The sequence below is a fragment of the Mus musculus genome, chromosome 19, assembly GCF_000001635.26.
Source record: "Mus musculus strain C57BL/6J chromosome 19, GRCm38.p6 C57BL/6J".
Lineage (NCBI taxonomy): Eukaryota > Metazoa > Chordata > Mammalia > Rodentia > Muridae > Mus > Mus musculus.
In genome coordinates, this window is record NC_000085.6 from 44,739,969 (window position 1) to 44,762,210 (window position 22,242).

At 53.9% G+C, this 22,242-nt stretch overlaps 1 protein-coding gene and 1 long non-coding RNA gene across 15 annotated transcripts in view, besides 22 other annotated features; both read left to right on the forward strand.

Annotated features, from left to right (window-relative positions):
* Positions 1 to 822: 822 nt before the first annotated feature.
* Gm35610 lies at positions 823 to 2,743 on the forward strand. Of its 5 annotated transcripts, none has more exons than XR_386743.3 (3): positions 823 to 968; positions 1,305 to 2,427; positions 2,615 to 2,743. It is a non-coding gene; the product is annotated as a predicted gene, 35610 (long non-coding RNA). The 5 variants fall into 5 exon arrangements; XR_386742.3 differs by having other exon boundaries at positions 1,305 to 1,838; positions 2,091 to 2,743; XR_386746.3 differs by having other exon boundaries at positions 1,305 to 1,838.
* A 3,889-nt stretch (positions 2,744 to 6,632) lies between these two features.
* The window catches only part of Pax2 (paired box 2), a 91,669-nt gene continuing 76,059 nt past the window's right edge, over positions 6,633 to 22,242 (forward strand). For 4 of the 10 annotated variants that reach the window (NM_001368746.1, NM_001368749.1, NM_001368748.1 and 1 more), the window contains exons 1-3: positions 16,938 to 17,468; positions 20,910 to 21,075; positions 21,720 to 21,917. In NM_001368746.1, coding sequence (NP_001355675.1) covers positions 17,426 to 17,468; positions 20,910 to 21,075; positions 21,720 to 21,917 — 407 coding nt within the window. In that variant the 5' untranslated portion in view covers positions 16,938 to 17,425. Of the gene's footprint in view, positions 6,979 to 15,783; positions 15,968 to 16,937; positions 17,469 to 20,906; positions 21,076 to 21,719; positions 21,918 to 22,242 lie in introns of those variants that run through there. The other 6 variants (NM_011037.5, NM_001368747.1, NM_001368751.1 and 3 more) reach the window with 4 other exon arrangements.
* Positions 8,823 to 17,400: a promoter, noted in NCBI's record as "8.5 kb NotI promoter fragment". NCBI's record gives its function as "drives expression in anterior CNS, developing hindbrain, midbrain, optic stalk, urogenital system, Wolffian duct" and the evidence as "EXISTENCE:transgenic organism evidence [ECO:0001131][PMID:10536237, PMID:11003833, PMID:11133159]".
* Positions 12,108 to 12,588: a transcriptional cis regulatory region, noted in NCBI's record as "distal enhancer". NCBI's record gives its function as "promotes expression in the midbrain" and the evidence as "EXISTENCE:transgenic organism evidence [ECO:0001131][PMID:11807024]".
* Positions 12,478 to 12,494: a protein binding site, noted in NCBI's record as "Pax6 site a". NCBI's record gives its function as "negative regulation of transcription" and the evidence as "EXISTENCE:protein binding evidence [ECO:0000024][PMID:11003833]".
* Positions 12,478 to 12,494: a protein binding site, noted in NCBI's record as "Pax6 site a". NCBI's record gives the evidence for it as "EXISTENCE:protein binding evidence [ECO:0000024][PMID:11003833]".
* Positions 12,898 to 13,054: a protein binding site, noted in NCBI's record as "SX probe". NCBI's record gives the evidence for it as "EXISTENCE:protein binding evidence [ECO:0000024][PMID:11807024]".
* Positions 12,898 to 13,054: a protein binding site, noted in NCBI's record as "SX probe". NCBI's record gives the evidence for it as "EXISTENCE:protein binding evidence [ECO:0000024][PMID:11807024]".
* Positions 12,899 to 13,018: an enhancer, noted in NCBI's record as "120 nt intermediate enhancer". NCBI's record gives its function as "enhancer in early stage neural plate" and the evidence as "EXISTENCE:transgenic organism evidence [ECO:0001131][PMID:11807024]".
* Positions 12,923 to 12,951: a protein binding site, noted in NCBI's record as "M1 POU probe". NCBI's record gives the evidence for it as "EXISTENCE:protein binding evidence [ECO:0000024][PMID:11807024]".
* Positions 12,923 to 12,951: a protein binding site, noted in NCBI's record as "M1 POU probe". NCBI's record gives the evidence for it as "EXISTENCE:protein binding evidence [ECO:0000024][PMID:11807024]".
* Positions 13,223 to 17,400: a promoter, noted in NCBI's record as "4 kb BamHI/NotI promoter fragment". NCBI's record gives its function as "drives expression in hindbrain, Wolffian duct" and the evidence as "EXISTENCE:reporter gene assay evidence [ECO:0000049][PMID:7720589]".
* Positions 13,555 to 13,964: an enhancer, noted in NCBI's record as "0.4 kb NarI/ApaI fragment; proximal enhancer". NCBI's record gives its function as "enhancer in Wolffian duct, branchial arch, kidney" and the evidence as "EXISTENCE:transgenic organism evidence [ECO:0001131][PMID:11133159, PMID:11807024]".
* Positions 13,555 to 14,263: an enhancer, noted in NCBI's record as "0.7 kb NarI/SphI fragment". NCBI's record gives its function as "enhancer in midbrain, hindbrain, Wolffian duct, and branchial arch" and the evidence as "EXISTENCE:transgenic organism evidence [ECO:0001131][PMID:11133159]".
* Positions 13,666 to 13,964: a protein binding site, noted in NCBI's record as "AvaI/ApaI fragment". NCBI's record gives the evidence for it as "EXISTENCE:protein binding evidence [ECO:0000024][PMID:11807024]".
* Positions 13,836 to 13,852: a protein binding site, noted in NCBI's record as "Pax6 site b". NCBI's record gives the evidence for it as "EXISTENCE:protein binding evidence [ECO:0000024][PMID:11003833, PMID:11807024]".
* Positions 14,524 to 15,124: a DNAseI hypersensitive site, noted in NCBI's record as "site 1; the nucleotide coordinates are approximate for this feature". NCBI's record gives the evidence for it as "EXISTENCE:in vivo cleavage assay evidence [ECO:0001075][PMID:15013809]".
* Positions 14,879 to 14,899: a protein binding site, noted in NCBI's record as "-1657 to -1677 YY1 site". NCBI's record gives its function as "promotes expression in the kidney" and the evidence as "EXISTENCE:protein binding evidence [ECO:0000024][PMID:15013809]".
* Positions 16,126 to 17,400: a promoter, noted in NCBI's record as "1.3 kb KpnI/NotI promoter fragment". NCBI's record gives its function as "has non-tissue specific promoter activity" and the evidence as "EXISTENCE:transgenic organism evidence [ECO:0001131][PMID:11807024]".
* Positions 16,600 to 17,400: a DNAseI hypersensitive site, noted in NCBI's record as "site 2; the nucleotide coordinates are approximate for this feature". NCBI's record gives the evidence for it as "EXISTENCE:in vivo cleavage assay evidence [ECO:0001075][PMID:15013809]".
* Positions 16,638 to 16,661: a protein binding site, noted in NCBI's record as "Tlx site". NCBI's record gives its function as "negative regulation of transcription" and the evidence as "EXISTENCE:protein binding evidence [ECO:0000024][PMID:10706625]".
* Positions 16,862 to 16,888: a protein binding site, noted in NCBI's record as "WT1 footprint site I". NCBI's record gives the evidence for it as "EXISTENCE:nuclease protection assay evidence [ECO:0001106][PMID:7720589]".
* Positions 16,984 to 17,023: a protein binding site, noted in NCBI's record as "WT1 footprint site II". NCBI's record gives the evidence for it as "EXISTENCE:nuclease protection assay evidence [ECO:0001106][PMID:7720589]".
* Positions 17,319 to 17,353: a protein binding site, noted in NCBI's record as "WT1 footprint site III". NCBI's record gives the evidence for it as "EXISTENCE:nuclease protection assay evidence [ECO:0001106][PMID:7720589]".

Consider the following 22,242-nt stretch of genomic DNA (forward strand, 5'->3'; position numbering starts at 1 on the left):
AGACTGTAAGGATGGAAATTTTCCTGAGCGTTTGACATCCAGAGGCTGCCAAATCAGACTGGATGACTTCCGTACTTTGGGTCACACTGGCACAAAGGCCCTTAGCAACCCTGCGGGGGTCTCAGTCTTTTATCGGATATCCTGGGAGAGGAAAAACACAAGCTTGTGTAGAGTCCAGAAAGCGGGCGCAGGGCACGGGGTGGGGGAGGGGGTGAGGGGTGGGGTGCCCCACACCTATCCCGGCAGAGAGCTCATCGGACACTTCCTAGCAGCCTTACACCTTGCTTTCCCTCTTTCCCCTCCGTCTCCCTTCCCCTTCCCACTCCTGTCCTCTTTCCCCGTCTTCACTCCTCCTTCCCACTGGTCTAGGAAGCCAGTGTTGGCTCAGGCACCCCAAAGCGAGCGGGATTTGTACGGAGCCTTTCTGTAATCCCAGGGAGCCGGACTAGGAAATGCGCCCTCCGCTGGCGCTGGGTCACCGTTCTCTGCGTAGCTTTTTCTCCTCCCCCCGCCCCCCATCTGTGGCCTGTGTCTCCTGCCTGGACGCTCCAGATCCACCGCAGGGAATTCTCCAAGGGCCTGCTGAAGAGCGAAGAGTCCAAGCTGAGGGGACCGGGGGTGGGGGGTGGGAGGGTCCTCTACCCACCTCTACCCTGTTCTGCCACGTCTCAGGCCTGGCCAAAAGTCAGGAACATCTAATACAACTTCTAAAAAGAGCCCAGTGTCATTTATATTCAGGTTTTCCTCACTTGCCATGGACTCTGAATGTCATTTACACACACACACACACACACACACACACACACACACACACACACACACACACACGCTTTACTGTGGCCAAACGCTGGGACTTCTCCTTTGGACCAGTTCTGCGTGGGACCTAGACGCCCCCCACCCCGTCTCTTAGCCCCCCCCCCATCCTGATCTCCCCCGCTGTGGCCTAGAGGCCTGTGGCCACTGTCAAGGTTAGCAGCAAAGCACTCGCTCTTTTTCTTTTCTCTTCTTTTCTTTCTTTCTTTTTTTGTTTTCTTTCTTTTATTTCTAACTTCTTCCTCCCTCTTCTAGCGCTCCTTCTCTTCGTTTCTCCCCCTCACTTTCCCTCTCTGTTCGCTTTTCTTTCTCTTTCTGCCTCTCTTTTTGTCGTCTGTATTTTCCTCTTCTATTCTTCTCTCCTTCTGGGTCCCTCTCTTTCTTTGGATCTCCCTTCCCGGCCTCTTCGCTGTCCCTGGACGAAGCTCGCACGGTTTCCTGACAGTCTCTCCGGACTGCTCCGTCCTTTCCTCACTTTTTCGTTCTCCTAGGGGCCCCCCGTCTGGAGGGCTTGGGTCCGGCTCCCCCGCCGCCACGGTGATTTATTCGCCTCACTCGACGGAATCAGGTGCTGAACCGAGCCCCGGAACGAGGGAACAGATTTCTCCCAGGAAGGGTTTTGTGAACTTAACGATGCTAATTACGGGGTGCGGGACGCGCTGCTGGAGGAGGAGGAGGGGAGGCACGCTGGGCCAAGCTGGGCCAGCTTGGGGAAAGGCTTAGGCTGCGGGCCTCCCTGGGCGCCTTCCAGAAGCCTCCCTTACGCCTCTCGTCCGGGCTTCACCCTTCCCTGGGAACTTTCCTGTCTGAGTTAACTATTAACCGTTGGCGAGAGGCAATTTTCTTCGGAATTTCAGCGATTTCCTTTTCGCCGCGGAAGCAGATTAACATGCAAACGGGGAGGCGATCGGCTCGAGTCTGTCTCTCCAAACTGCCCCGACCGCCGGACAGCGGAAAACTACAGCCCCGGCCACCCCACGCCTGCTTGAGCAGGGGCCGTGACCCAGCCAGTACCCGCAGAGAAGGTGGAAAAAGCCCAGCGTTTGTGCTGGAGCAAAGTTGGGGGTGGGATGGGGGGCTTAACCCAGACTTAGCCAGAGACCTCAGCCGTTAGCGTGTACAGTCACACCAGAAACCCAGAAGCACCACAGCCAGATCCGGGTCCCAAGCCTTGCTCACTGGAATGTTCAGAAGACACGGGCGAACACAGGGAGAAAGAGCCTTCTCAGGCGCGCAGACCCCCAAACGATAACTCCCTTCCCCTCTCTTTGTCACAGCACCCCAGAGTGCGCACCCTGCTCAGGCTTCTGACCACCGCTGCAAACTTTGTTAAACTCCTTGCCCTCCCGCCCCGCCCCGGTTCTTTTCTTGCCTGGCCTGCTTTTCCTGAAGCAGGGAAAGAGAAGGTTATCACCCTCGGATCCTGAGAGTTGGGACCCTGTCTGGCAGGCACATTAGCCTCTGGCCTCCCGCCAGGCTGCCAGACAGCGGAGCATTCCTCGCTGAGAAGCACTGGTGACTGGAGCGGCCAGGCTTGCCATGGCCCCTGCTGCTGTTCTTAGGGTTGCCCTTGTCTGATTCTCCCAGGACACTCGGGACTTGTCCCAGTCTTAGGTAGTGCTGGGCTTGGCTTGCCAACCTCTTGCACAGAGGTCCCCTAGCTTCTTCTCTTCAACAGCTCTAGCCTTGAGTTAGTCTTTCCCTGCCTGCCAGGTTCTCCCAGCCTCTGGCGGGTTGCCTGTCTCTCTCTCTCTCTCTCTCCATGTGTGTATGTGTCTCTGTCTCTCTTGTTTGTTTCCAGGCACGGACACTGATTGCGCCTTATGAAGTTCTAACTGGTTTTGTGTCAGGAAGATCTTTCTCGCTGCTACCCAGCCTGGCGTGACGGATTAAACATCAACTAGTTAAATAAAAATTAATATCAACTGCCTCCTAACTTCTAATGTCATGTTGTTTATAACTAATGAACTGATTAGGGGATAAACACATCACGGAGACATTCGGCTTTTCAGCCTCCGCTCCATCGTCGCCTGTGCCCACTCCAATGCTTCCAGTTGCCGGCCCAGGAAAGGGGGTGGTGAGGGGGGCGGGCAGGGCAGGACGCCTAGACTGGGAGTCCCAGGGGTTGCCCCTCTCCTGCCTTGATCTTCCCCCCTCTGTGTTCTCTCTCTCTCTCTCTCTCTCTCTCTCTCTCTCTCTCTCTCTCTCTCTCTCTCCTCCTTCCTTCTCTTTCCCTTCAGTACATTTCCTTTTCTGTCTCCACCCCATTTCCTACTTTATCTCTTTTTCTTGCTTTTCCTTCTCTTCTGTCCTTCCTTCTTTCCGTTCTACTGCATGTCCATCCCTGTTCACTCCCCTGCCCTTTGTGTCTGATGTCTCTCCCTCTCTGCCCCACCCCCAGTCTGAGCGTGACACCCCCCCCCCTTCTATCATAGCCCAGCCTCTCTCCTCTCCTTTCTCCTTCTTCCTCCCTGGCCAGCCCAGAGTAGAATAATAACCAAAGTCCTTGTAACTGAGCATGTGCCCTGGATCAAAGCAAGACAGTCATCCTCCCCCAAACTTAGAAACACACACACACACACACACACACACACACACACACACACACCTATTTAAAGGGGGGGGGGAAAGTGTTTTCTCCATCTTTCCTCTTCCATCTCAAGGGGATCAGGATAACAGAAAAATCCTTAAAATCTGTATCTTCCCTCTTGCTCCTGAAGCAATTATCATAAGTTCTACTACTAAATTTAATTTCAGGAGGAAAAAAAAAACTGTTGTGGTATCTCTCCTCCCAGGCTTCAGATCCCTTACCATCCAGCCTTGGCCTCACATGGAGCCCCTGTTCCTACAGATACTTAAACCCAATCACAGTTGTCATCATGCAAACAGAGTCCTGCAGAAAGGTCCTGGTGATTTTTTTTTCCCCTCCCTAAGAAGCTACACCGTTTAAACTTGGTCTGCCCTGGACCTCAGGGTCTGACAAGACAATAACAACAGAAAAAGCTTTTAAAACCAATTTAGCACACGTGAAAATGTAATTCTAATGAAGAATCAATAGGCTGGCGGATCATTTTTCCTGCGACTCCTTGGAGATCCTGAAAGAGACTTTCAATCAATGGGGCCAGTGATGAGCAAAAGGGCCCCAGAGACAGTGTGGCCCAGGAGTGAGGGCTGGTGGGACAAAGAGAGACAGAACCTGAGGGAGGAGACTGGAGGGACCCAAAGGTGACAGAGTACCTTTGACTGGCATCCTTTTGTGGGTGTCTGGAGGAAGAGTAACAGAAGCAAACGAGCGCTAAGAAGCTTCAATCTCTTCAAGATCACCCAGTTATGCAGACTAGCTCCTTAGCACAGTGGCTCCCAGTGCCTTCTCTATGACCTAGGTCTAACCCTGGCACTGCCCCAGCCCTGGATCCTGCCTTTAGGCACTGGCATAGGAACTAGAAAACTGAGTGTGGGACCTCAGTTCAAAAGCCTCCATTCCCTAGTGAGCACTTCCCTACCTATGTGTCTCAGAAATTGGGTCTCAACTCCTGGTTCCAGTAGGAACAAGAATACTTGATGCAAGTGTGGTTGAAATTTCTAACCATCTAAGCACACTCTGTCTCCTAAGAAACCTGTGAAAAGGGCAGGAATGCCTCTCTCCATCTCAGGCACTAGGAAACAAAGGCATCAAGAGCTGTGCAGCAATGTGAGTTTCCACAGGACAAGCCCCATGTGTGCCAGTGGACACTTTTAGTTAATTCCAGCACCCAAGAGACAAAGGCAGGCGAATCTGCAAATTCAAGTTCAAGACCACCCTACTCATCAGAAAATGAGTTCTAGACCAACCAGAGCTATATATATATAGAGATGGTTGCAAACAAGAGAAAGACCATCACCACTAACAACCATGTGTGTGTAGTGTTGCTCAGTGGGTAAAGGCATTTGGCATCGATCCTCCCTCCTCATCTGTGTTTGATCCCTTCAGACACTATTGAATGAGAATGAAACAACGCCTATCTATGATTCCCTCCGACCACCCTATGATCTTCTTTGTGTGAATGTACACCTCTCTCTCTCTCTCTCTCTCTCTCTCTCTCTCTCTCTCTCTCTGTTACTGTCACACACAAGTCATCATCTCTTGTACAGTAAGAGAGAGATCACGTGACAACTGTGTGTATTAGCTAGACTTTAGTTGTGCACACTGCCCTCCTATCCAAGGCCGTGGAAATATTTCTCTGTATATAACAAGGAAACAAAATATTGTTAGATAATGTCTCAATGTGTATTCCTGGCTGGCCTGGAACTTGCTATCTAGACCAGGTTGGTCTCAAGTTCATAGACATCTGCCTTCCTCTGCGGCATGAGTCTTGAGATTAAATGTGTGCACCACCTTGGCCAGTGAAGGTTGTTGTTGTTTAAAAAAAATATTTACACGTTTTTATGTATTTGGATTGGAAAATCACTGTTGGGCAAGGAGGAGGAAGAGAAGGAAGACAACAACCAAAGAAGTCTAATGTCTGAAGCCAAACATGTTGGAAGCCAGGCCTGAGGCCTCACATCTAACTCAGTGGTAGAGTTCCTAGATGGGACGAGTCCTGAGTTCAATTCCCAGTACTGCTGGAAAAGAAAGTCAATTAGGCGATGATGATATGTCTAGAAAACTACCTTGCTATTGGAGGTGCAGGCTTGCTGTGGCTCCCTGTGCCTCTCCAGCTTCCTGTTTCTGGCTGTACAATCTCTGTCATGGAGGGGGCTGGGAACCCAGGGACCAACTTCAAGTTGACTTCAAGAGTCAGTTGTTGGACCTGAGTTGCTTTACAACTCTTGCCTTGATCCCCCCCTCTCTCTGTGTGTGTGTGTGTGTGTGTGTGTGAGAGAGAGAGAGAGAGAGAGAGAGAGAGAGAGAGAGAGAGAGAGAGAGGAAGAGAGAGAGAGAGAGAGAGAATAAGAAGCAGCACCATAAACCTCTACTTGAACACAAGGCTTGACCAGTGCTATCCTGGATAGGCACTCAGGGTTGGTTATGAGAACAAGCCTCTAAGAGAGAAAGTCCCTGGGCAAGCAAGATAAAACAGAACAAACAGGCAAAGGGACCACAGGAAGGACAGGCACCTCAGTGTACACTAGGTGCACATGCGCGGGCTTCTGAAAGAAGTGGAAGTACAAGCAGGCTCATAGAAGAAAAATGTGTTCTGGGAGATTTACAGAATTTATGGTCAAAGTTGGAGAGATGTAAATTCCCGGTTGGAGGGGATGCTGTAGGGCCAGGGAAAGTGGGCCTTTGATCACGGATGAAAGCACCGGTGTGGTTACAAAGGGTGTGAGTCTGAAGGCCCAAGAAACTTGGCGGGGGGGGGGGGTTGTCATAATACTGCAGAAAGGCTGTGTTCAAATGGTGGCCGGTGGCGAAATGAAAACAGGGAGGGGAGGGCCCTTCCTTCTTCCCTTGGTTCTCACTATCTCTTCAAGGACATCAGGACTTTTTCCTTTTATCCTAAAGTTTTTGTTTGTTGAAAAGAGAATAAGGTACAGAGCAGACGGGCTTGTAACTAAGTCAGGGAGCAGCGAGCGCCAGGGTGAACACATTAGGGATGGGGCTTCAGGGAAAGACTGTGTGGTCCGCAAAAGTTGGAGTGCATTTTTGTAGACTTTAGAAGCTAAGCTGAGAGCCTGGCGGAGTGAATTTGGGAAGTCTTGGGGAAGGGGACTCGCACAAAGTTGGAGAGAGAGCAAGGGCCTGAGCCTGTGCAGACTGTAGTTTGGAGGGGGGCGTGTGACTGTGAAGATGAGGGGGTGGAGTAAGAGGATTTGCAGGAGTCTAGACCCGAGGTTTGGTCTTCGGGTGCCTCTGGGTAGCGAGGGTGTGGGTGTTGGCTTGCCTGCAGGGCTGGGGGCCTCAGTGCGTGTGCGCGCCTGTGCGCGGCCCGGGAGAGCCCGCGGCGCCTCGGCCGGTGGCTGTGCTCGGCGGCCGGCTGTGCGAGCGAGTGCGCGAATAGAGCGAAGCGCACAGCCCGCCCTGGCGGCCCGCAGCCGCGATTATCTGAGCCGCTCTGTTGCGGGTGGCTGCTCCTGGATCTCCCGGCTGCGGCGGCCAAGGCGAGACTGACTGTGGGGCGGCGGAGGAGCCGGGGAGCCAAGACTCAGGCTCGGGCAGCATGGAACAGCGTGCAAGTCGAGCAGGTAAGACCTAGGACCCTTTGGCAGCCAAGGGTGGGAGTGAGGGCGGGAAGGGGGGCGCTGGATCAGTGGAGAAGGATGTGGGCTGTGTAGCTGAGGGTGGATTTCACTCTTCTTTCCTCCCCGGGTATGGTCCCCAGCAGGCGACTGTGAGGACTGTGAAAAAGAGGTTCTGTGGATGCTCTTCTTGGGGGAGGGGGCTCTAAAGCCTCTCCTCCTGCTGACCTCTAAATCTTCTATTGAAAACTTTCCACCCAGGAGTTTTACAACTTCCCTTTGCAGAACTTGGCTTTTCCTTTCTATGGAGTGCTTTAGGACTTGATCATTCTGATTTCTCTCTGGGCATAAATATTTTACACAACTTTCCTCAAGTTGGAAACACTGGGCAGGCTTTAATTTCCTGTGATGAGTATATGTGTGTGTGTATATGTATCTATCTATCTATCTATCTATATATATATATATAGATATAGATATAGATATATAGATATACACTGTATTCACATGTGTGAGGTTTTGAGGTTTTGAGTATTTCGTTATGAGCAGTAATGTAGAGAAACACACACACACACTCCTTAAAAAAAAATCAAGAGGGTTCAAGGGAGGCCTAGGGGAAAGATGGCAGGCGCCAGGGGTTCTGGAAGGGAAGGAGAATCTGAAACTGACAATCCAAAGAGCTGTTAGGGCCTCTCCTTTCTTTCCCTTCCCCCTCTGCCAACTCAGCTGTGACTGCCCACTGGGTGTCCTGTAGTGCAAGGGTGGGGCGCCAAGTCCCCAAGCTGAGACTGGTAGTGACTGAGAGCACTGGATCAGGTTTCCAGAGTTTGCCAAATAATTCTGTAGAGGTCAAGGCCTAACTTGGGGCCTTTTCTCTTCACTCTGCACCTCCCCAAATCTCATTTCTCCCTACCCCACGACCCCAGCTCAAGTTCAGTTCTTTCAACTGGTAATTCAGGTGCTCCTGCCAGCACCCCCCCCCCCACAACCTCCCCGTACCCCCTACTGCCAGCTCTTGCTTTAGCTTCTTGGATCAATCCTTGAACTGTCCCCAATCTTCTCTAGGGCCTTGTCCCTACTAAAGAAACTGAGCTCCTGTGAGTGTCAGGTATGGCTTTTAGGACTCTGGGCAGACCCTCCACTCAGAGGTTTAAGTAGGGAGATCAATAGCAAACAGTTGTAATGATCTAATTAATTATGGCAAAATTAAAAGCGAGTATAAAATCAATCTCTGATGGTGTTGAAGATGGAATTCAATTGAGAGCCCATCTGTGCACCCCCTCGACCGTATAAATATGCAACCCAAGGACAGACCTAATGGCTGAGCCTTTCTGCGAGCCTCTCTCCCCCTTTCTTCCTTTCCTACACAGCGTTTCTCCACCTCACTCTCTCTGGATCTATCTTGCCTCTTGCCCCTGCCCCTCCTTCCCAGGACCCCTTTGCTTGAGTTGGAACACATCCATCCTTTCTCTTTGCAGATGCCTCTCCCTGACTTACAGACTAAGGTGCCTAGGCTGGGCTCCCAGTCCCAGCAAGCAGCCGGTCACAAGCTTCCTGCTCAGCCCCTCAGGAAGGAAAAGGCAGAGAACAGAGAGAGGCAGTCCCTGTGATCCTGTCAGGGTTCTTATTCCAAGTTACAAGTGGGACACTAGAAGGTCCCTGGTGCTTCACACTTACCCTAGGCGCACCCAATGGGCTAGGAAAGTGGCTACAGCTTAGGCTTGCCGGGCATTTGCCTAAATGGGGAGAAGCTGCCGAACTAGGCGGGAGGCAGGAAATGTTGAAGAGGGAAAATGGCTATTTCTTTCGAGATATCCCCACTGCCAAGCCAAGCTGAAGTCCCCCTCCCTCCTGGCCGCATTATTATTATTATTATTATTATTATTATTATTATTATTACTCTTTCTCTCTTCCACTCTTCCCGATCCTCTGCCTCCAGTCTCTTCACCAAAGATTTGTCCGGCTGCTGCAAAGCTCCCTCAGTGCCCTGTGGCCCCCGTGTGGCTCCCCATGGATCTTTTGCAATCTGTCTGTTGAAACTGACAGTGACTTACAGAAGAACAGGGGAGCCAGCAAGCAAATCTGCCCGATGGCAGCACTAGCGGGAGCGCTCCAACCGGGTTTACGGGAGATGCGGGTTCTATTTGCTTTCCCTGGCCTGGTTCTGAGCAGCAACAGCAACAAACGTGGAAAGGGTAAAGAAAAGAGAAAGAAGGGTCAATGGGCACTAGGCAGTTGGGATCCTCAGCACCCAGGTATAAAACAGAGAGCCTCTCTCTTTCTCTGCCCTGTCCCGATCCCTATGAGGCCCAAAGTGGACTCCCAGATTCCCACTGAGTTCCCACGGTTTTGTGGTTGTGGTGGTGATGGGGTCGCTGTCTCCCTCAGAGATCTTCTTCCTGATCCATTCACTGGGTCTTCAGAGCCTGGGGGAAGACGCAGCCTGACATCTCCCTCCCTCCCTCCCTCTTTTGCTGGGACTTTTCACCCCGTTATTAATTGCTGTGTTGACCTGCAAGATTGATTGGCAGCCCTGCTGGAAGAGGCTGGGCAGCCTAGGCCGGCCTCAGAGCAGCCTGGGCTGAGGGCTGAGTGGGGAGGGGGAGGCGCTGGAAATGAGTCCGGGGCTTCTACCTCAGCCCAGCGTGGAACACAGCTGTTTGCCTAAACGTCACTGCTCAAAAAAAAAAAAAAAAAATCCCTTATAGCACTCAAACACATTCAGCCAAACACCTCACAAGAGATGCTCTGCCTCTAAAGACACTAGGAATTCTTCTAATTGATTTAGACATTGAAAGGGTTTTTCCTCCCTTCGTTAATCAGTTTCATCAATTTATTCGTTAGCCACGGGTCTATCTAGAGCTCATTGCCAGCCTAGACGTGGTAGGAGAACTCCCGAGTCTGAGCTCCCTTCTCTCTGAGCTTCACTTTGGGCTGCTTTTTCTCTTTAGGGACAGTGGCAGAAATGTAAGAGACAACCCTGGACACAGATGACCTTAAACTCTCAAACCAAATCATCCCTTTTCTGACCAAAGAAGGGAACTTAAAAAAAAAAAGAATGTTTCTGCTCCAGCAAAGTTGGAGGGAATAGGTGCTCTGGTTTGCAGGGAGCAGAAGGCAGAGGCTTGCAGCACCAAAAGCAGAAATCTAACCCGTAGCAGAGACCTTCCCTCCCCATCTCTTTCCACCAATCTGTCACCTCCAAGCTCACATACTTACAAGACCCCCACCCCCGGCAGCTGCTTCAACTCCGGACTAGAGCCCCCATCCTGACCCGAGGTCACAGAATGTGGGGCCAGATCCCCGGAGGGAGTCTAAGCAAGGCTTGGTGGCAGAGGCAGGCTGGTACAAACCTTGGTCTGCCTCACTCCCCCAAATCCTTTCCTAGGGCCTCCCCCGCCCCCAACTCAGCCTGCCCTTCTTGCCCCTGGGTCCTCTCTCCCCTCCTCTCCGGTCCTTTGTTTTCAGCCACCTTGCAGCCCTTCCCCAGCCTCGGTGGCCGTGCCCACAAGGCCTCCCTTGCCTCGCTGGCGGGTTTCGCTCTGCCTTACCGGCTCCCGGCTCAGGCGCGCTCCGCCTGCTCCTCACATCCACACAGCTGCGGCGAGAGGAGGAAGGGAGGGCGGCGCGCGGTTGGATCCGAGACAGTAGATTTGGTGTCTGTTCGCAACTCCGGGGAAACTCTGCCCTGGTGCTCCCGCCCCTCTCCAACTATTCCTCGCCGCAGCAGGGCCAAGAGCCCTCCTTCGCACACAGCCCCTTCCCTTGCCGAAGTGTTGGCCCTGTCTATTCAGCCGCTACCCCTAGCTTCCCCTCATCTGGAGTTATCCAGCACTCAGTTGCCTTTCAACTACCTCTTGCTACCTCCTGTCCCCTCCCTCTGCGGTCCCTGTAGTAGCTGTGGCGGTGGCGGGTGGCGCTGGGGACACCCCGGATCAGCCAGCACAGTCTCCCTCCACCACAGCCCGGTGAGCCGCGGGCTCCAGCAGGCTAAGAGGAAGTTAATCATTACTTCCCCACCAACACTCAGCCACCCTTGGACTCTCTCACCCAGGCTCAGAGGAGGAGGGGGCAGATGGCCCGGTGGAAACCGGCTTTGCCCAGCCAGCCTCAGCAGGCCTTCAAGGGACAGTTCTCTTTTCGGTGGTCTCAGCACCCACTTTGAGTCCTCGTTTTTCACCTCTTCTCCCCTCCCTCTGCCTCCTCTTAGGCTCTGCCCACTGTTTCATCTCTACTCGGTCTTTGGCAAGTTGACTGCAGGTTCTGGGAGGACCAACTCTCTTTGTTTGGAACCGGACAGAATGGGATTTCCTTCCCCAGCCTCTGCCAAAGGTTTTTTTTTTTTTTTTTTTTTTTTTTTTTTTTTTTTTTTTTTTTTTTTAAACGGTGTGGCCCATAGGGGACCGAGCCTCCGGTCCCAATTAACCCGATGGTTGGGGATGTGGGTGAGAAATTGAACTGATCTAGCGGTTATAGTAGACTTGGGGTGGGGGTGAGGGGGCGTTAAAGAAGTAGGATTGGAGGAGTGGCAAAAGAGATGAAGAAAAACCTGGATGGGTGTGGTATAGTCAAAAGGGAAGGGGCGGGAGTGTGGAAAGAAGTATTAGAGGAAGGAGAAGCAGTGGGGAAACCAGGGACATCTATGGGGTAGGAGTAGGAAGGAAAACACCCCCAGCCTGGCAGCCTGCAAGCTCGGGTTCCTCCCTTCCCTCTTTGTGGGGTCAGGTGTTCAGAAAGCTGGACTATTACACCTTCCTCTACTATAGAAATAACTGCCTTTCAAGGTGTCCACTGGTGGGCTCCATAGTGGACAAGTGTAATTATCCCCATTTTACAGGTGAGTAAACTGGGGTCTACAGAAGTAAAGAGACTATGCAGGCTGACTTCTCCTTCCTGTAGGCTGTAGGGTGAATGGTTGCTTTTAGCACTCTTTCATGAGTGCTCGGCGCTAGTACTATTCAGGTCTGAGCTAGGGGTCAGATTATCCATCCTGATTCTGGGGGTCTCCTTGATTCTTCCTCCCCCACCCCAGCTTTTCCTCTTTGGTCATAGTTCTCCACTCCTACTGTGTGAGCCTGTTGGCCATGTTTTGACTATTTTTTAACCCCCCCTCCCAGTTCAGTGGTCCACAGGCCGCCACCTGGCTGACCCGTGCCAGTATGAGGCCCCTTTGGTGGCCAAGTGGTTTGTATTGTCGTTGCTCCTCAAAGGGGCTGTGAAGGGCCGGAGAGGTTGCTAGGTCCTCTTATGAAGGAAAGCAGGGTTAAAGGGAGGAGGGGCCAGAAAGGATAAAGGCTCAGCACGTGCGCGCCGCCTCATCAGGACCAACCGACCAGGCGGGCGGGGCCAGCTGGCAGTCAGGACCCCCGGGATTCTTGTGGGGTGTCCAAATATTGGGAACAAAGGCGGGAAAAGAAGAGAGCGGGAGGGAGGGAGAAAGGGAGAGCGCGAGGAAGCAGAAATTAGGGGGTCTTAGATGAAAAAAAAAGTAGCTTTAGGGAGAATGTGCTGTGGAGTGTGAAATTGCAGCCCACGGTGCTCCATATTGTACCAGAAGCTCTTCCAAAAAAAAAAAAAATCCTCCAATGTGACCAGAAAGCGGGCTAGGCAGGGGGAGGGGTGCGGGAGGGGCCTGGCGGGAACCGGCCAGGCGGGGCAGGAGAGGGGCCTTGGAGCGGTCACCTACTGCCAGGGACCTGGACACCTAGGGTACGCCCTCCAAGGGCCCACTCGGAGTGCAAATGGCCCGGGGATATGCGACCTAGAGTTTGATTGTAAGAACTTTTTTCTTTGCTTTTTTGTTGGTGGAGATGGTGAGTTACAAACGGAAATGATGCTGAGCTGCTGAGCAGCTTCTCAGCCTTCGCTTTCTCCCTCTTTCGATCCTGCTTTCCTTTCCTTAGGACCAGTTTTGTTTTGTTTTCATGTCCCTTCATTCTAAACACCCCCCCCCAACTTTAATGCATTTAATTTGGTCTGCGCTGTAGGGAGCATTTCCTAGGGAGGTACGCTTAATTTCGGAATTTCTAATCCCCTCCCTCAGAGCTAAGGCCATAGCTCCCCACGCTACTCCCCAGGAGGTAGAGGGAGAAAAGACAAGCGGGGCCGAGGGTGGGGGGAGGGGCACAGCTGAATGCTTCACTGCAGCGGGGGAGGCGGCGGGGGGGGGATTGCTTGCCAGGTCCTCGGTGACACAGCCACCTTCGAGAACTGCTAGAGACCCTGTGCCTAATGACTGGGGTCAGGATCAGGATCCTGTGTGCAGAAGAGATGCAGTCATGTCACGCCCCCACCCCACCCCCAGCAAAAGAGTAAAGAAAGGGGGCCTGGGTGAGCGGGGTTAGCAGACAGGATCTCTGCCTGCACTTTACTTATGCATGATCCGCCCACAGACGCATTAAAATCTGGGGTATAAGTCACATGCGGCTTGGGACACCTTTGCATAAGTATCTATGAGAGGGCCTTCTTGCAGGACCGCAGGCCTCCCGCACACCTAACACTCACGCAGAGCAGGCCCGCTCCAGCGGAGAACCAGCTTGACCCTAGGCTTTCGGAAGGGAGGTAGTAGGAGTGGGGCTGCCAGGCGCCAAGCGAGCATGGCAGAGGTGGCAGCAGAGAAGGCGAAGGAACTGAGATCCACAAGGAAGATTTATTGGGCAGATCAGATGCACAGAGGCGACTAATGAAGCAAATCCCGAGATGGGTATCAGAGCAACTCCCCAAAAGTTTATTTGCCTTTAAATTTCCGCAGGGAGGCGGGCTCCTTGTTTGAAGTGTAAATGCCCCTAGGTTGTGGGGGGGTGTTGAAGGGCTGCTTTGAAAACACTAGAGAGAAAAGGTTCATTTAGAGTCAGATGAGGGAAAAGCAACCAAGCCTGACAGGTCGAGCCCTGGCTGTGTTTGGGGTTGGGTTGTTGTCTTTCTTTTTCTTTCCTCCCTTTCCTCTTCTTTCTTCTTTTCTTTTTCTACTCTTTCCCCTTCTGTTAGGGCCCATAGAAGAAGAAAAAGAACAGGAAAGGGGGAGTCAGAAGGAGAGGCCATCGAGAAGGGACATCTGCAAATCAGCCCTTCCTTCTAAAGTCCAAAGAGAGGGCTGTGCAGAGGCTAACGGGCTTCCAAAGCAGCAGGGTAGATCGCCTTTTGATTATCTAGACCCAGAAACCAGCTGGAAAACTAACAGGGAAACTGGAGGTGTGTGTGTGTGTGTGTGTGTGTGTGTGTGTGTGTGTGTGTGTGTGTGTATGTGTGTGTGTGTGCGCGCGCGCGTCCCAGGAGTCCTGGGAAGGCATGCCTGAGTTTTCTGGAGCTACATAGAAATTAGACTATCACTAGCCCTCATTCCTAAGAGGATGTATGTGGCAGATACTTGCGTAAGTGCAACTTCAAAAGTGTTTTACGAATTGAATTGTTAGTTCTCTTTACAAAATGTAAAGTTCGACCCCACTCCCATTCTTATGGGGAAATATCCATTGTCTATGTTCACATTTCATAGGACGTGAAACATGAAACTATATTTCAGTTCTAGAGGACTCTGGATCTCTGTTGGAGTGAGGAACTCCGCTGATTTTTGTTTCCTCAACAGACATACCAAGACTTAACTTAAGCACACCCAACAAGAGTTCCTTTATGAACTCTTCTGAATGCTCCCCACCTCAAATTCTGGACTGATTGCTTCTTCAAAGGAAGATAAGGCTACTGCGGTTACTACCACCTTAGAGCTTCTGGCTCCCCAGTATGGGAGCTGACCCTTTTAGGCTGAAATAACTCTGTTTCCACACACACACACACACACACACACACACACACACACACACACACACACACACACACACACTTCTTTTCTGTTCCCTATGAGAAGTTAGTGCGTGTTGCTGAGGTTGTGAGGTTGTGAGATTTGGCCAAAGCAAACCCGGGAGCGCCATCTACAGGCCTTGAGAGGAAGGCATTGGTTTTCCTGGCAGGACCCCTGAACCTCCTACTCTTCCTGCCCACGGGAACCTAGTCCTCAGACCAAAGGAAGTGGGGGACAGGGTGGTGGTGGGCAGATGGAAAGGTGGTTTATTTTTATTTTTATTTTTTAGTTTCTTACTTTCCAGCAGTTACTCTGCAATTGGATTAATCTAGCCGGAAATTTCCAGGAGACCGGGCAAAGGCCCAGATCCCAACCGACCCAGCTCCCCTTGGAATGGAAAGCTCAGAATCCGGTGTAGCTGAGCCTGGCCTGAAACTCACCCAGAATGTGGGCGGTTCTAAATGCCCGGTAGGAGTCAGTCTGAGACGGGCTGAGAGTCTAGTGGGTGCTTCCCCCAACCCCATCTACTGCCGAGGCTTTTTGGCTATAGGGACAGGGGCACTGTCTACACTCATTGCCCTTCCTCTGGGCTTCAGGAGCTGCAGACAACACCAAGGAGTCTTGGGTCCGCCGGGCAAGAAAGCTGTGTTTCTCAGCTTGAGCTTCCTGGAGCCGCCCTTTTTCAGACCCAGGGAAGCCTGGGAGGAGGGAGCGAAAAAGGGGGGGGGGGTGAGTTAAAACATCAGCTGAAGTGCCAAGATGATTTATGAGACTAGGGAAAATATTTCATAAAGATCTCCTGGATATTCTGTACTTAACCAGTTAGGAGACAAAGGGCTTCTCTCGCTTAGTGCGTGCGAGAAGACCCCAGCGAACAAGGGAGCGAGTGCGGGCCAGGCTGCAGAGACTGGGCCAGCGGCTCTGGTAGGAGCCGGGCCAGGCCGGCGTGCTGCGCCAGCTGCGCTCGCTCGGGATCTGCAGAGCTGGCGGCGGGCGGCGCTCAGTCGCGTTCATAGCCTCCTCTTCTCCCCAGCCGGGGAAAGAGAACGCCTTGGTCCCGCCTTGGGCTTCTGCATCCTCTGTCACTGCCGCGGACAAGCCGCTGCGCACCGTCTCCCGGCACAGTCCCTTCCCTAGCTACCCGAGGGTCCAGGTGCCAAGTTCCCTGGCTCTCCTACCATCCGTTGGGTCCCACCAAGGCAGGTGGGTTCTAGCCAGAGGCCTCTAGCTTGATTCCAAACCAGGCGTCTGGACTGCCCAGACTCCGGGGAGGGGGTGCGCGCCACCGCGTGTGGGACGGGAGGGGACAAACTGCTGGGCACTTTGCCCCGGAATGAGAATCATGCGTGCGTGGATGGGAAGGTACCACAGGAGGAAAAGGCGAAAGGGAAGGACCAGAGGGAAAGGGAGAGAGGAAGGAAGACACAGGGAGAAACGGAAAGGAACTCAGCGCAAGGGTAGCCGAGTTAGGACAGGGGCTGCGGACTCGCGGGCGTCTGGGATTTGCGGGCATTGGCCGGTGGATGGCAGGGCTGGGCGAGTTAGGACTGAGAGCCTGGCTTCGGAGTGCCGCGCGCTCGGAGGCCCTCTGTGGTTGCCTGAATATTCATTAGGCTGGCCGCTCTTTATCCTTATCTAACGTTTATCTTCTCGGCGAGTTTCGTTTCTCAGTGTAGTTTTAATCCGGGGCTCCCATTCCTCCTCCCCCTGGCCCGCTCCTCACCCTCCCTCTTCCTTCACCCGCTGCTCCCTCCCGTTTCCCCCCCCTCCCGGGCCCTCCCCTCGCCAGCACCGGAGTGACAGGCGCGGGGCCCTCCTTGCCGAAGCTCGGGGCTCCGGCGCTGGCGAATCACAGAGTGGTGGAATCTATTGCCTTTGTCTGACAAGTCATCCATCTCCCGGCGCGGGGAGGAGGAGGGGGTCTGGAGGGGGCTTTGCAGCTTTTAGAGAGACACACACCGGGAGCCCAGGCTCCAGTCTCCGGCCGAGTCTTCTTGCAGCCGCAACCCACCTGGGGCCAGCCCAGCGCTGCGGGCGCCGCTCGGCTCCTAGGCTGCCTCCCTCCCTCCTGGCCCTTCGGTCGCCGCGGCGTGCGCCTGCCTTTTCCGGGGGCGGGGGCCGGCTCGCACGCTCCCCTCCCGCGGGCGCCCGCTTGGACATCCCGGGGATTGCTACTTCTCTGCCAACTTCGCCAACTCGCCGGCACTTGGAGCGGCCCGGCTCCCCTCCTGGCGCCCTCGGGCCGCCCCCGCCCTGAGCTCTCTTGGTTCAGAGCCTCTCGGACAACCGGGTTCCAGGGGAGCTGAGTGAGCCGTCTTCCCTACCCGGCCTCAGCTCTGGCCGCAGCTGGCGCGCGAGCCATGCGCCCCAAGTGCCCCTTGGTCCAGCCAGTCGCCCCGGGGCTGCGTTGCTGACTGCCCAGCCGCGTGCCCCAACGGTGGCAAGTTGCAGCCTCTGCGGTCGCAAACCCCAGCGGGCCCGGAGGAGTCCCGGCGTGGAGCGCGGCGCGGCGTCCCCCGCCCTCGCTTGCCCCCCAGCAGTCGGGCGCCCGCTCACTCTCCCTCCCCCACCGTCCCTTCCTTTTCTCCTCAAGTCCTGAAGTTGAGTTTGAGAGGCGACACGGCGGCGGCGGCCGCGTTGCTCCCGCTCCTCTGCCTCCCGATGGATATGCACTGCAAAGCAGACCCCTTCTCCGCGATGCACCGTGAGTACCGGCGCCCGGCTCCTGTCTCGGTTCCAACCCCATGTAGCCCCAGCGCGGTCCGGCCCCCTGCGCTCAGGTCTCACCCTAGAGGCCACACTGGCCTTTCCCTGCTCCCTCCTTTCGTCCTTTCTCTTACCTAGTGTTTCTCACGCCTTCAGCCACCGTTCTGCTTTTTGCCACGCCATACTCACGGTTCTGCCTGCCTTTCTACCTTCACTAGTGTCTCACCTCCCTCGGCTCCTTCCACCTGCTCCTCCTTACCTCTCGGGATCCATAACCCTGGGCCCAGGTTCCAGCCACCCACCCCCTAGTCAGTCTTTGCCCTGGACTAAAGGACTAATTGGCAGTAGTTTTCAGGCTGTTCTCTCTCTCTCTCTCTCTCTCTCTCTCTCTCTCTCTCTCTCTCTCTCTCTCTCTCTCTCTCTCCTCCCTCATCTTTACCTTCCTCAAACTTAGAGTTGTGGGTAATCGTGAGGAGGCTCCTAGTTTGGGCAGCCTTGGTGTCAGGACAATTATGCCTAAGATCCTGGGGGTGTGACCCCCTTCTGAGCCTAAGCTCTCGGCGCCTCTTGTTCCCTTCGGCTTAGTTAAGGCTTCCTGGGGGGCTGCTTTGCTACGTCCCACCCTTTCTCCCACCCTCACCTCTTCCCCCCCCCCTTCCCTTCCCTTTTAGCTAGGAACAGGAGAGTGGCCGGTCACTTTTTTTTTTTTTTTTAACTTTGCCTAGGGAAGTGATCATTCTAAAAAAAAAACAATGAAGGATTTTGAGAAGAAATCAAAGTCAGGGAGAGAGGTAGAGCCATCCAGGCCAGCACCTGGATGCTGTACACTCGAGAGACTTCCTTGCCTGTCTCCACTCACTGTTGAGGACCATTCAGCCAGCGCCCTGGCCAGGGGGTCAGCAAGAATGGATATAATCAGAGGGAAAGAACAAAAGAAAGACAAATGCCAAGGCTGAGGAGAAAGGAAGGAGAAATCAAACCAAGAGGGGGGAAAATCAAGGAAAGAAAATTAAAAGGATGTTGGGGAAGAGAAATAAGAAAATAGGAATAGAGGAAATATCATAATGATATTTGAATGCATCTAATTCATAACGGCTCTTTAGCTCCGAAAACTATTTGTCAGGTATCTCCCCTTGCTTAAAAAGATAAATAATATTCTAAGTAGAAAAGCCCTCCCCATCTATAGATTAATAATTAAGGATAATTTGTAACTTTCCACAAGGTAACTTTTAGACCTAGCCTGATTTGTGCTTTAAAACGCGATCCAAGAGGGAGCCGTGTTTTGTTTGTTTCCTAAGCACATATTGAGCTTCACGGGACTATAAAAAAAAAAAAACACCTGCAATAAAATATAGTTCCCTAAATAATTTCTAGGTAAAGGAAACCCAAACGCGAGACTTCGGGTCGCTGCGAATCTCTCAGCCGGCCGGGAAGCCTTGCTCTTTTTCGGAGGGAATGAAGCAGGTTCATCCAGGCGGCCGGTCTCTGCCTCAGCCCTGCTGCCTCTGCAGCACTCGGGGGTTTTTGAGGATTGCTTCCTGGACCCATCAATCGGGGCCAGTGACGGGGAACCTCTTCGAAACCCAAAGGGGAGAAAAGCGAGCAGAAGGTGGTCGAAGGAAGGGAGAGAGGCTCTGCACGGGCCGGCGAGACGAGCAGCTACAGCCCGGGTTTGCGCCAGCGGCAGTTGCGCATTCTAGGCCCGGTTCCGCACAGATCCTCCGCAGCCCATCCGCCCTGAACTCCAGCGGTGCCCGGTTGCAATCCCCACCCCATAGATTAGGGCAGAGGGGCCGGGCCCGGAGCCCGGTGAGGCTGAATTATTCATCTTTAATCTGCCCGCAGCTGCCGCCTTTTCATACCGGTAACGCGAGTTCTCCCGGGGCCTAAATTATTGATGGTCCGGGTTTGTAGGGAGCAGAGGGGTGGGGGAGTGGGACCAAAGATGGGGAGACCATAGGGATGGGGGTTGTAAGATAAGAGGTTCTGGCCTCCCGGAACCACTGGATTAGAGGCCTCTGTCCAGGGGTTTCTTCTCCCAAGCTTGTTTTTTATCTCCCTATAAAAAGATGGGAGAGATTTAAAGAGGGCACGAGATGCGCCCGCTTTCTTCGAAACTCGCTGGAGGCCACGGAGCAGTGGCTGCAGGTTGTAGACCTTGTCTGGCCTGACTCTGCCGCTAGAAGCCTCTGCGGCTGGGTTGCTGAGTAATTGCGGCTGCAGGTTAATCGCTCTAGGTGCAGGATTTCTGGGCTGCTTTAGGCCGTAGAAAATGGGGCACCCGGCAGCGGCCTTGAGCCTGACACCCGGGGGCCTTCTTGGCTTCCAGGTTGGGAGCCCTCGCCCAGTTGGACGGGAAACCAGGAGCTCTGCTCTGGCCGCCAGAGCATCCGCCCTTACTGTTGGGTTTGGTAGGCAGCTGCCGAGGTCTGAGAAAGGTCAGAGGGTCCCGAACTGGCTTAGACTGGCAATGCGGAGTCCCGGAGTCCTAAGTCCGCAGGTGCGGTCCCTACCAAGCCACCTTCAGGGGAGACTGTGGGGGGAGAGGCTAGCCTTGTGCAGCATGGAAGGCAAGCGAACCCCAGCAGCCGGCGTTTTTCAGCGGCTGCCGGGAAGAGCGAGAATCTTCGCCGCCTCGCGGTCTCTGAGCGCAGCCGATCCCGAACCACCACCTCTTCTGCCGCTCCTTATCCACCAGGATTTCTTTCCACCATAGACATTAGAGGTGCAGAGGGAAAATATTGTACAAAACACCTGAAGAGCAAAAACATAAAGGGAAGAAAGAACTCCTGATAAAGACAAAATGAAAAACAGGGAAAGAGGAAACAGTATGATTACAATTAGAAGTAGGTACAAGGGGAGAAGGAAGAGTTAGGCAGCGAAGGTGAACGGGATGTGTTTGGCTTTAGTCTCCCTCTATGCTGAAGACTCTGCTGAGCTGAGTCAAGAAGACCCCGACCCTCCAAATCCATCTGGCTCCCAGCCCTTGTGAAACTCAAGCCGCGCCAAACCTGCGGCGCAGGCGGGTTTCTAGTCCGCAGCAGTGCTGTCCCCGTCCGGTCCTTCTTTTCCCCACATCTCTACTGTCATCCCCCGTTAACATTATTTCCCCTTTGTCGTTTATTCCTCTCCATTTTTCAGCTCTGCTCTCCCTCTCCTGGCTTCTCTACGCTTCCCTCACTTTCTCCTTTGCGGCACACTGGTGTGAGAGGCGGGTTCTTCGCTAGCTCAGCTTGTGCGAGCTTACAGCTAGCCGGGGTTCTAAGATAGATAATCCTCTATCCGGACCGCCCACCAAGCCACCTTTCTCCCCCAGTCCTGGGATATGCCCCTTAGTTTTGCCTGCTCCTTTCGCACGTGGCGGGCCTCGGACCCTGACTAATGGCCGGTCCCTGCTGTGTGTGGGGTGTTGTGTTTTTTTCTTGTCTCTCCCCAGCAGGGCACGGGGGTGTGAACCAGCTCGGGGGGGTGTTTGTGAACGGCCGGCCCCTACCCGACGTGGTGAGGCAGCGCATCGTGGAGCTGGCCCACCAGGGTGTGCGGCCCTGTGACATCTCCCGGCAGCTGCGGGTCAGCCATGGCTGTGTCAGCAAAATCCTGGGCAGGTGAGGGCCGGGTGCTGCCTCCCTTCCCTGCTGAGGTTTTAGTTAAAAGTCGAGGTGCCAGACAGGAAAGAAAGGAAAGGGCTTGAAGGATCTAAAGGGCTGGCTGCCCCTTTCGAGAAGGGCGTTCAAGTAATGGCTGGGACTTGGAATGAGGGTGGAATAGGGTCTGGCTAGCGTAACCCAGCTCCCGGGCCCTTCAAGAGAAGGCAGCTACATTCAGAAAAGGAGGTATCCCCCCCCCCCCCAGCTAATCAATGTAGATGGGGTTGGAGGAAGAGGGTCCCAAGATGAGAAAAGTCAGCGGCAGCGTTGGGAAGACTACAGGAGGGTCCAGGTTCCATAGGAACTCTGTGCTTCGGGTGGGGTCAGCTCACCCAGCATGGGTCCTTCTCTGCTTCCCACGTGGAAAACCAGCCTTCCACTCCCAGGGATGCCTGCTCTAGCCACTGTCCATACTCAGCCACTCTGCCTGTTTCCCACCCTAGTCAAGCATCCTCTGGAGTCTCTGCTCAGCTACACAGGGCCTTTTTCCCTTCACGCCGATGCCTAGGGAGGGAGAGCGGCTTAGCAGCTCTGGAGCTTGCAGCCCCCCTGCCCTTGCCGCCACCGGCTTCTTGCTGACCCCGACGGCCTTCCTGGCCCAGGTACTACGAGACTGGCAGCATCAAGCCCGGAGTGATTGGTGGCTCCAAGCCCAAGGTGGCAACGCCCAAAGTGGTGGACAAGATTGCCGAATACAAGCGACAGAACCCGACTATGTTCGCCTGGGAGATCCGTGACAGGCTGCTAGCCGAGGGCATCTGCGATAATGACACAGTTCCCAGTGTCTCATCCATCAACAGGTGAGCAAAGCCCCCCATGGGCCTGGAGGGCAGGACTCCAGTTCCCTACTCCTGCCTGTTGGGCTACCTCCCAGGGCCTCTCTTGGCTCTTTGTCCAGCCTCCTCCACCCATCCTTTTCAGCTCCCAGCCTGAAGTCCTTTGGGCATGGTAAATAGACCTGGGAGGTAGAAGTAGACAGACAGACAGACAGCCCTTTCCAAATCGGAGCTGAGTTTTCCCCGCCAGGCTTCTCCCGCCGGTGTCCTGGAAATGAATCCAAGTGTTTGTGGTAATTAAGACTCCAAGATTACCCGCCTCGGGATCTAGAGACAATCACAGCCCATA